This window comes from Prunus persica, chromosome G2 (assembly GCF_000346465.2).
Source record: "Prunus persica cultivar Lovell chromosome G2, Prunus_persica_NCBIv2, whole genome shotgun sequence".
Taxonomy (NCBI): domain Eukaryota; kingdom Viridiplantae; phylum Streptophyta; class Magnoliopsida; order Rosales; family Rosaceae; genus Prunus; species Prunus persica.
The window spans coordinates 19266142-19277456 of NC_034010.1; the positions used below are offsets into that span (position 1 = coordinate 19266142).

At 37.7% G+C, this 11315-nt stretch overlaps 1 protein-coding gene across 1 annotated transcript; it reads right to left on the reverse strand.

Annotated features, from left to right (window-relative positions):
- LOC18784931 (squamosa promoter-binding-like protein 7) lies at window positions 1551–5164 on the reverse strand. Its single transcript, XM_020556477.1, has 3 exons — window positions 4026–5164; window positions 2597–2715; window positions 1551–2348 (listed from the first exon to the last, which is right to left on the reverse strand). The coding sequence occupies exons 1-3, from the start codon at window positions 4676–4678 to the stop codon at window positions 1861–1863; spliced, it is 1260 nt and encodes a 419-aa protein (XP_020412066.1). The 5' UTR covers window positions 4679–5164; the 3' UTR covers window positions 1551–1860.

Below are 11315 nucleotides of genomic sequence, written 5' to 3' on the forward strand. Positions count from 1 at the left end.
CCCACCCCATTTTGAAATGTTGATTCTGTCCCTGCTACATTGAAACAATGGCTACACCATTTATGCCCACCACAAGATTTAGATGTCAAGTATATATATAGCGTTTGTGACCCCATGCAGAACAGTAGCAGTTTTTATTTCTCTACGGAGTTTCCAGTACTAGAAAGCATAATTTCTCAAGTCTTTGTCGTCCTTGGTAAAAATTCACACACACGAAGCAGAAAACTAGGCATATAGCAATCATTATTATTTTTATATGAAAGAGGACATTGGTACTAGTATTATTTAATAGGACTTGTTCTGAGCTTTGGCGTTACTGGTCAGGGACTTTTAGAAGGAAACTTAATAAAGTAGGAAGGTCTGAAGATAATGATTTGCCAAATGTGTGTAAACTTTGAAGTCTTGCAAATGGTGGATGCTCTCCATCACATTTTGACCGTATTTTACAATGTACTCTCAGTGATGTTTTTAAGTACAATGGAAATTACGAAAATGCTACACGCATCTTACGATAAATCTAAGGAAAATTGTTAAACCATATATCAGAATGCGGGAGTGTATGTACTATATGTGATTTTGTTTGTTCACGGTGCGGGAACATAGATTTTCGGCAATCACTCAGGTGACGCCACGTAGAAGACCGAATATTCCCTAGGTCATGTGATTGTGCCAATTAAATTCCCATTTAATTTGCCAATTATTAAGATTTAAAGTAGAAATATCTCCTTAAATCAAGATCTGATTTTCATTGACAAGTTTGACATTGCTGTGCTGTGAAAATAAAATTTAATTAGCACAATTATTTGACCTAAGGAATATTCCATCTTCCACGTGTCTTCTATTGAATGGCTGCAGAAAATATGTGTCCCCACAAACGGGATTCTTGTTTTGTTTAAACAATCTGGAAATTTATTGAAAATGTTATCTCGGCATTTTGGGCTCTTGCATTAAGATTTTTACACAAGTCCTGAAATATGCATTTTTTATTTATTTATAAATTTATTTTTATGTAGGATCTTGAGTCCTAACATTCCACTCTTCTTATATACCCAACATTCTCGATGGCCAACTCTATCGACACTGGTCCCGCTGCTTAAGAACTAGATATTCTAATTGAGATGGAGCTATGTAGGAATCTCATAAGATTAGGACGTGGATAGAAGTATATTTGATCTCTCATTTGTTTAGATCGATTGTCCTGATCCATATTGATTGCAAAAGGAAAATGGAGGCCCAATCATATTTTTCTTGTTCATTAGTTCCATGTTTCAAATAGAAGAGTTCTTGATATACCTTTGAAACTTGTAATCAATCTTTAAACCTTTTCATTTTCTCGTTCATCTTCCTCCTTTTCTTGCAGCCCTTGATGAATAAAGAGTATGAAACTAACAAAAGCAACAAAATAATCAAATGTCTACAATGGGAGTGAACTTTTATTTTATTTTTGGTAAAAGAATGGAAGTGAACTTTATCAAGGACAAATGCGTTTAAGAAACAAATACCAGCATAAATAGGAGACCAGAGGCCTGTCCCAACACATAAAGAAAATATGTAAACCAACTAATTACAATGTATTAATGTCCATCAAGCAACAAAATAAATATACAGTTCGACATACAATTAGCCTCCTAACTGGAAAAAAAAAATAACGAGCACGACAGTAACACCACATAGCATATAGGTAACGTCATTAATCTACTCAACTTATAACACAAACACCATATCCACATGCCGCATGGTGTTGCATACCATGAATCTGAAAAAATTTCTCGCCCTAATTTGTCTAATTGGCTAACTGACCTCACACTAAAACAAAGCAATCAAAGAATTATATACCTTTTCAACAAAAAAAAAAAAAAGTTAGACCACACTGGCTCCATGAAAGGAGTTCCACAAATCACACTCTTGATCTTCTTCAGCCTTGGTTTTGCCCCTTTCAGGCAAGAACCCGTATGCCGGGCTCGGAGCTTGCCGGAGATCAAGCGTCAAATGCGCACCACTGCCTTCATGGAACCTGTCCCAACCATGTTGATAATTATGATCAGAAAACATCTGGTGCTGCTGTGGTTCGACTGAGTTGGACCATGATTGGCCATGATCACAAAACAAATCTTCAGTTGCATGGCTGTTATGTGACGATGAATCCCAGTTTCTGTCTTCCGATGAATTAATGAGCTGGCGAGCCAAGACGGCTGCGCGGTTTTCGGCAATGAGCTCACGAAGTGCAGCACTGGATCTTGAGGAGAGATCAGAGGGAGATACCCAGGAATCAAAACCAGTGTTCCTGGATGACAGAAGAGAGAGAGCACGTCCTGTCGGAGTTGATAAGTATCCAAACCTCCCCTTTTCTGTTGACAAAAAGACAAACACTCCATGATTAGCAATAGGGTTTCCTTTCATTAATATCAGAGGTTAGCAACTGGGTTTTCCTTTCTATAATCTCTTTTCTTTTGGCGGAAACTATACTCGCAATGGCAAACATCGATTCAGAAAGACTCGAAGAATCTCTAAAGAAATTCAAAAAGAAAATTCTTAAGAAAGCTAAAAACAAAACAAGAAAGATTAAGAACCCGATAAGGAGATAAAATGTACACACCTTGAGAAGAAGTTCTGGATAGAGAATCATGAGAGCTCTTTCGTCTTCGCTCATTATGGCCTGCTAATCTCCTCCTACAACTCCTCTTAGACTCGTCAAACTCTGACACTACATGAAACCTATACGCATTTACCGATTTACCCACCCATTAGAATTTAGAACAACCAACATCATCATCATCTTATATATTGCCAAAAATATATAATAAAGTGTAATGAATCTTTTTTTTTTTGGTTTGAACATTTGCTGACATAAATGAATGCGTCATACTAATTTGTATGAGAATGTATACGAAAACGTTGCTAAAAAGTTAGCTTAAGCCCTTTTAAAATAAGCATTATCCTATGATCTTCATCAAAGTTACTAAAAGTTGTCATGATCTTACAATCAAAGCAGAAATAAAATTCTTCTCGTGGCTCAAAAAGTAAACCCATTTTGGCTCTCTCTCACCCAACAAAAGCTTACTGGAAAAAACAAGTCCACTTCATAATCCAATAATTGTCTTGTAAGTTTTTATTATTGAAACTCAAGCAAAAACAACACAAAATAAAATATTTGAACACGGTGATTCAAGAAAATATTAAAATTTCAATAATTCAATTGAGTGGTCAAATGATATCGGATTTAAGTTATTTTTTGTAGAGATGATCTTTGAATGAGTATCTACAAAATAGACAGTTTGAATTAGTGAAACACAATACGGAGTAGGCCCTACAAGGATGTCCTTTAAATAAATTAATTTGAGGGATACCTCAATAGAAGCTATATGTATATATATATATATATATATATATATATCTCTCTATCCGCCATATCTTTCTCTAATCGTTTTAATGTAGGGAATTTAGCAATAAGCCCCAAATAATTACTTTCCAGTTCAATAAAGGATCACATTTTTAGAACAAAAGGAAACCAATCGAAGCTAAGGTCAAAATTAGAATCCGATTCACCTTTTGGCCTCTTTTGTAGTGAAAAAGAATAATGTTAGAAGGACCGGATTTTTGAACTGCATTAGTGATTGAAAAATGCAGTCATAAATAAGTGGTTTTACTACTTTAGGCCAAGAAAACATTTATATATGTGGTATCAAGAATAAAGTTGTTTCTTTTCCGGTCTAATAGTCTAGCCTCCCATTCACTCTCCTTCAAAGAAATGATGGTAATTTGCATTTGGTTAATGTTCTAGCAAGTGATGATAAACCAACAACAATTGTTCTCTAATGATCAAGTTCAAGATGGCAATTTCCACTTGGTGCCAGTTTTTTTTTTGGGAAAAAAATGGTTAAAATATTTAAAATATTAATAAAAATGAAAAGGAATTGTAGTTCAGATTATCAACTTTATCCATAAGAATAACAACAACAACAACAATAATAATAATAATAATAATAATTCAGCACAAAAATAAAGAAGAAATGAAAGGAAGTGACCTGCTGCACTGCTGACAGAAGCGCTGCTCTTGGCCCAACACCGTGACCTTGGAAGCCTTGGAGTGCATCTCGCACACCTTGTGCCTCCGGTGATACTCCTTCGCGTTCATCAGCGGCACGTGGCACCCCTCCACCTGACACCGCGGCACCACCTTCAACGCCAGGGTCGCCCCGCTCCCATACAGTTGCTGCGCCGCTCCTCCTCTGCCTCTCTTGCTCATCACGCCCACCGGGAGCCCCGCCACGTGTCGATCATCCAGGGCATGAGCATGAGCTCGAGCATGATCCTCGAAGTAGTGCCTCTTCCCCAGCTTCAAGCACATCAGGTGTGGGTCCGGATGGTAGTGGGAGCGGGCCCCGCCGCCGTAGAAACTAGATTGCTGCTGCTGCAAGGGATGGCCCATGATGAACGCATGACCGCCGGCGCTGGCCTCGGAGCACGTGGCGGAGCTGGAAGCCCCCGTCGTGGCGGCCACGGTGACGGCGGCCGGAGAGTAGAATGAGTTGTTGTTAGTAGAAGTAGCACCACCCCATATATCCCAATTGGTGAGGTAGGTGTTGTTATTACCATTTTGCCCTCTGCTGCTGCTGCTTATGTGACTATTATTATTATGATCATGCCCTAACATGTTCATGTTCCCACCTATTTCCATATCTCTCCTCCACTGATCTGAGAGAGAGAGAGATAGAGATAAGATAGATGGGTTTTGGGTTTGGATAGTTTTGGTGGTAATATTGGGTACAAATTATAGGCAGAGATAAAGGACTAGCTGCTAGGGTATTTATAAGTGTGTGTGTGTGTGTGTATATATATAACGGGTAAGAGATTTTCACAGAAATGGGGGAGCAACAGGCTGTAGGAGTTGCCTGCTGGTTGGGTATCACATATATAAGAGGAAAGGGGTTTCAGAAGAGAGAGAGCGAGAGAGAGAGAGGGAGAGCAGTGAAGGGTTCTCTCTGGGTTTCTTTTGTTCTACACCAATGGGGTTAAAGTGATTAAGCAAAAGGCTGCAAATTTTAAGTTCGCCCAGAGAGAGAGAGAGAGAGAGAGATAGAGATTGAGAGAGAGCCCAGTGACACGTGAGAGGGAATGGACGGACATGGGAGCGCACGTGGGAACAGTGGTAGGTGGAGCCAGCCAAGCTCCTCTGGAAAATGATTTGATTGAAGAGAGTCACTGCTATCATCAGTATTCAGTATGTGAGAGAGAGAGAGAGAGAGAGAGAGAGAGAGAGAGAGAGAGAAAGGTAAACTTGTGATTAGACCAGAGAGGGTGCTGAAAGAGAAAGAGAGACGGACACGTGGCTTCCTACTAATTGATCCAATAACAATATCGTTTTCAAGTTAAACATTTACATAGTCCCGCAGCATGCATTTTTCTTACAAAATGTCTCAAAATAGTACTTCTAGGGGTCGTTTGGTACGCTGGACTGTCATGGACTAGACTAAACATTGGGATTGTCTTGGATTGGCTTGGCTTGGCATAAACTGGATAAGCCTAGTACTGCGTTTGGTGCACGATTGGATTAGGACTAAATTTTTAAAATTTTTGAATTTTTGAATTTTTACTTTTCTTCTCTCTCCCTCTACTCTTTCTTCTTCATCTTCTCTCTGCGTCTTTTCTTTTTCATCTCTTCTTCTCCCTGCTCTCTCTCCTTCTCTTCTTTTCAATATGTATTCTCTCTTCTTATAATTTCTACCACACCGAAAAACATCATCCAGATACTTTAGCTTTGGTGTGGAAAGTAATTTGCAGAAACAAATTTGAGGAAGAGGCAAGAGCTCACACCTAAATCATGGCAGAAATCCATAGCCCACACCAAAATCATCATCCAAAAAAAAACTTGAGAGAGAGATAGGTAGAAGCAGACTCAAATTGATGAAGACCCAAGATAAATCGTGGAACAGCTTCAATTGCCGTGGTGGTTTGTCGTCGCCGACACCGACTGCTGTCATCATCAGCCATCATTGTTGCTGCCTGCCATCGCCGTTTGCAACCCATAATCGGTAGTTCTGATTGCCGTTTGGGTGGTCGGTGGTTGCCGCTGGTGCTTGGGTGGAGTTGGTTGCAGAGTTTTGGTCGGGACTAATAGTCCCTCATTTTCACATGGGTTTAGCTAAGAACACCTAAGAAGGTGCTTTTGGTGGGCCTGGGATTACTAATCCCACTTAATATTAGGACCAAGTGACAACAAACATGTGATTAACTTTTAGCCAAGCCAATCCAAGCCAAGAAGGTGTAACAAACAAGCCCCTAGGGCTTAATTATCAAGTCTGAAATTTTAGTACCTACTCCCTAAAATTTTAGTCAAGTCTCATTTTGTCATTCAAAATTAAAATAAACTATTTTCATCTTTTTATTGAGATTGGGTGACCCACTTTACACATATCGTCAACTTCGTTTAAAAATGTGTTAATTTTGATAATGTGATAGGGGTTTTTGTAATTTCATACACATAGATCATTATCCAGCAATTAAGGTGAGTGATATGGCAAGTGAACCCACCTCTGCATAGATAAAAATATAAGTAAATATTATAATAATTAAAATTAACTAAAATTAAAATAAATTAGAAAATATATATTCAAATAATTAAAAACCCTACCCAGTCACTACAATCCTCCCACCCACCGTCTACCGACCACCACTTCTTTTGGTTCAATCCATTTTGGTGAAAATTCCTTAATCCAATCACATCGGGACAGAGCATTTTAGGATTCCAAGGTTTTCCTGCAGCTGACTTCTTCCATCTTGTGTCACATCCCGAGATTGGTTCTGCCGTGGCACGATAATGTCAGCTTTGGGCCCCTCTTTCTGCCCTCACGGTTTTGTTTCTGGAAACTCACGAGCAACTTCCCAGTGGGTCACCCATCATGGGATTGCTCTAGCCCCAACTCGCTTAACTTCAGAGTTCCCATGACTCTGAAGCCAATGAGCTCCCAAAAGGCCTCGTGCTAGATGGAGGCGGGCATGTACATATAAGGCACATCACCCTCTCTCCGTTGGTCGATGTAGGATGTTACATCCTGGGTGAGGCGCCTCTTGCTTTTCCTCCTGGTTTTCCTTCCAAAGCTTGCAGAGGAAAGAATGGGTAAGGGTGTTGGTCTAAAAGGTGTCTTACTTCCAGCAGCCCGTGCACATGGGTTTCACTTGGTGCTTAATGATGACTTGGTTTTGATTTGGTTTTAATAGGGTGCTGGGATATTTTCTAAGTTGCTTGGCCATTTCTTCAAGGTCATGAGCTATTTTTTCTCTCTTATGCTTACCTATATATTTGGACTCAAGAAATAGGCTTGAGTTTGGTGCTCCCAAGCAGCCTAAAACTTCCACTTCTTCGACCATCATTAGCCATCATGAACACTTGTAACCATCTATATCACAACCTACTCAGCAAGCCCTAGACATTTACATGACTTGCGCCCACTTAAGCTTGTAGCGTGGCTTGATACTAAAATAAAGGTTTTCTTCGCTCAACGTCGCGTGTCGTGTGGTCTGTTTGTGCTCAGGTTTTGCCATATTGTAACGAGCTATGGTCGGGCCAAGCGATGCTTGACGGGACAATGAGCGTGGGTTCACGGAACCAGTACATTTTATATGCTCGTATTGGATTGGCGTGGCATGCATACCATAACTTGTGTAAGCGCATACAACAAATTCCTGCATACCCCAGTCGGGCTCCTTCCTCGATAGAGTGTTGTACTGGGCTATAAATATATTTGGGGCCAGCGTTGGATTTTTGGGCCTCAATAGTTTGTTTGTTTGAGGGTTCTCAAATTTTGAATGATTTTCCTTTCTATGTTTCTGTATTTGTTTTGAGTTTATATATTTTCCTTCCTGATCTGAGTTGTGTTTTCGGTTTGAGAGAGAGAGAGTGGGACTAAGATAGACAGACAGTTACGATTGGGAATATGAGATTACATACAGTTGTTTCGATTAGAGCAAATTACATATTTGAACAATTTAAGGCCAATTAACAAAAAATGCAGATGAGAGAAAGAAGAACTCGGATGAGCAGAAGGCTGAAGAGTAACCAGAAGAATTTTGGGTGCGCTGTCTTGATAAATTTTAGGAGAGAGAGAGAGAGAGAGAGAGAGAGAGAGAGAGAGAGAGAGAGAGGTTGTGCTATGATGACTTTTGGTGGTTGGTTGGTTATCTGGTGCTGCGTAGGTTGGGGGTGGATATGGTGGATTTTTGTTAAGGATGGGGATGGGCGTGGGAGGATTGGAGCTACTGGGGGAGTGATTGGGGGCTGAGTAGGGTTTTTAATTATTTGAATATATTTTTTTTATGATTTATTTTAATTTTTAGTTATTTTTAATTATATTTTTATCTATATGGAGGTGGTCCACTTATCACGTCACTCACCAATTAGCATATAATAATTCATGCGCACGAAATTAAACCTTTCTAGTAAAATCACTCACTTATATATAATATTTTACTTTATCAACTTTCCTATAAGATACTCTACATTCTTCAATACGAACAAATATGTTTGGCCTAATGAGGTTTTACTCTTTGCTTGCTAAAGTATAAGAAGAATTTGTATTTACACATGTATTCGAAGTTTTTGATTCGATTCCTCTCTTTCTAAATATCACTTGTATTAAAGAAAAAAGAAAAGAAAAGAAAAAAAAGTGTGTATCTTGCCTTTGGTTTTATTATTTACTCAAAAGAATGCCCAAATACATGAAATTTTACGATGGGGGCTCACTTGTGTAAAGACAAAAATGTGGTTGATGATGGCTATAAACTCTCCTCTTTTTTTAATTTTTTGTTTTATTTTGTTTTATTTTGGTAGCTACTAGCTTAGGGAGGGGATCATGAAAGGTTGGTTACAGACCATAGAGGACATCAATATGGTATCCGGTACCATCATGGTGGGACATGTACCTGATTCTGTAGGGAAAGTAAAATCTTTTGTAAGGTCCCCATGACATATATAGCATGAGTGCCTTACCTTTCACAATTAACAGATTAATAATGTAAATAACTTATTTCATTGAAAAGATAATAATATTGACAAAATTTCAAATTAGCTTCAAATCATATCTACCTAGCCTTCATGGCAACATTGACAAAATTTGACATTAAAAAAATAATTAATAAATAAATAATTTGCAAATATAGGTGTTAACTTTGGTGTCAGTCATTCTTTAAGTCATTTCATCTCTTACTTAAACTTAACAAACCCAAAATTTACAAATTCGTGCATTGACCATACCATTTTTGTTGGTCAGGCGACCCTACTAATTTTGTACAAAAATTTTACAAAAAAATGAGTGCAATGAAATACTTGTCGGTTCTTGTACGAACTTGCCTAAATATTTTGAGCTTCATATTATTCATCCGACCACAAAAAGTTGGAGAGAAATAGGTCAACTCACACACCCTTTTTTGGGGGGTTTTTTTTCTAACCTTCTCATTTTCCCAATATCAATTAGTTAAAAAAGGGGAAAAAAAAAACCCCTAAAACATTTATGTCCCTTCTCTACGAGAAAGACTTCCATGAAACAAAAATAGCACATGATAACCCTTCAAAACTCATTCTTAGAATTGGAGTTCTTTATATATATATATATATATATATATATATATATATATATATATAATTCTATATATAAAACTGAACTTCATTTGGGTTCCACCTTCAAATGCGATCATTTTGGTTGGGATGGTGGATAGCAATGTTATTATTCCACAATTAATATAGGAGGAAAAGTTGGGTTCGAGATTTTACGTACCCCACTCATATATTTTCTCCCTTGTGAGGTCTTCTCTCCAACCACGTACTCAAAAAATAATGATATGAATATCCACCACTCTTTTGCTCGCAAACAAACATATTCCAGCATCGTAGACTTTCGACATAATGACCCATATCATAATAGTGTGAGTGAAATCATTGAATATAATTGTGACCAGTGACCGATCTGCTTGGGGACAAGCTCGAAAAAATTTCAACAGTTTGATTACTTACAAGTAAATACATGTACATAGATCTTGTTTCTTTGCTATCAGAATTACATTGAGATATTTAGTCATATATTTTTCTTTAATTTTAATAATATAAATAAACCTTATATTCTATAAACAAATTCAAAAAATGACAGATGACTTTATTGAATTTCGTTTTGATTATTAAATTACTTTGATGTTGTTTTGGGCTTTTTTATTATAAGGTTTTGGGGTTTGATTTGTTTTAAGAAGTTAAAAACGTTTTTGTTATGTTGTAAATGGAATTTGGGTGTGTTTGTAAAGTCTATTTCATATAATTTTTTTTTTTAATAATTTAGGCTCCTATATTAGAGCAGCTCCAGCGAGGGAGCCCAGCCCGAGGCGAGGGCAGGAAAAAAAAAAAAAGTCGCTCCAGCGTACAGCCCAGGCCCGGGGGTGGTGTGGGACCCACCAACTCGGGCCAGCCCGAAGGCGAGACCAGCCCGAGGTCCAACTCGCGTGTTGCTGACGTCAGCCTCGCGTCACGCTGACGTCAGTGCGCCAGGTCCAAAGTGCGCTGCCACGTGTCGCCTCCCCAGCCTTCCGATCTGCTTCTCCAAATTAATCCAACGGCTGAGGCTTTTTTGGGCAATAAAAATATGAAAAAAAATCGTAAATTTTTTTAAAAAATTCTAAAAAATTCTGATATTTTTTTTCTATAAATACCTATCAATACCCTTCACTTTCAACACCAATCCTCATACATTTCATTATACTTCTACTATTATTCACTCTTTATTCAACATTTTCCTCTATACCTTATTTCCATTTTCAACATTTAAGTAAATGTCTTTGTCCTTTTACTTTAATTTATTTTTATATTACTCCATTTACTTAAGTTTACAATGTAAATAAGGAAGTACCCCCCATTTGGATTCAAATAAAAATACTAGAAAATCAAATTCCCACCAAATCAAAATATGAAAAATCGGTTTTAGTGCAAAATACGATTTAGGCTAAAAATGATGGCTCATTAAGTCAATATATACTTCATATTAAAATCCCATAAAATCAAGTTTTCTTATTTGATGTGTAAGGAATAAAAGCCGCCAAAAATTATCTTGAGAAAATAATTATTCCGAAAAACCATTTTTCATACTTAGCCAATATTGCACCTCCGCTAAAAAAATTATGGGTCCGCCCGTGTCTATAAATACCAACCAATACTCTTCACTTTTAACACCAAATCCTCATTTTTTTTTTTAATGAATACCAACCAATACAACTAATAAAATAAAATCTTATCCGATATGAATAGTATTGACATGTAGGAACCCAAAAATCTATCCGAA

Bases quoted from the DNA above. Each gene is read 5' to 3' on its own strand.
- LOC18784931 (XM_020556477.1), bottom strand. From the start codon at position 4,678: ATGGAAATAGGTGGGAACATGAACATGTTAGGGCATGATCATAATAAT. The intron at 2,716-4,025 runs GTCACTTCCTTT...AAATGCGTATAG, and splicing joins TTCTGTCAGCAGTGCAGCAG to GTTTCATGTAGTGTCAGAGT. The intron at 2,349-2,596 runs GTGTGTACATTT...TTTTGTCAACAG, and splicing joins ATCCAGAACTTCTTCTCAAG to AAAAGGGGAGGTTTGGATAC.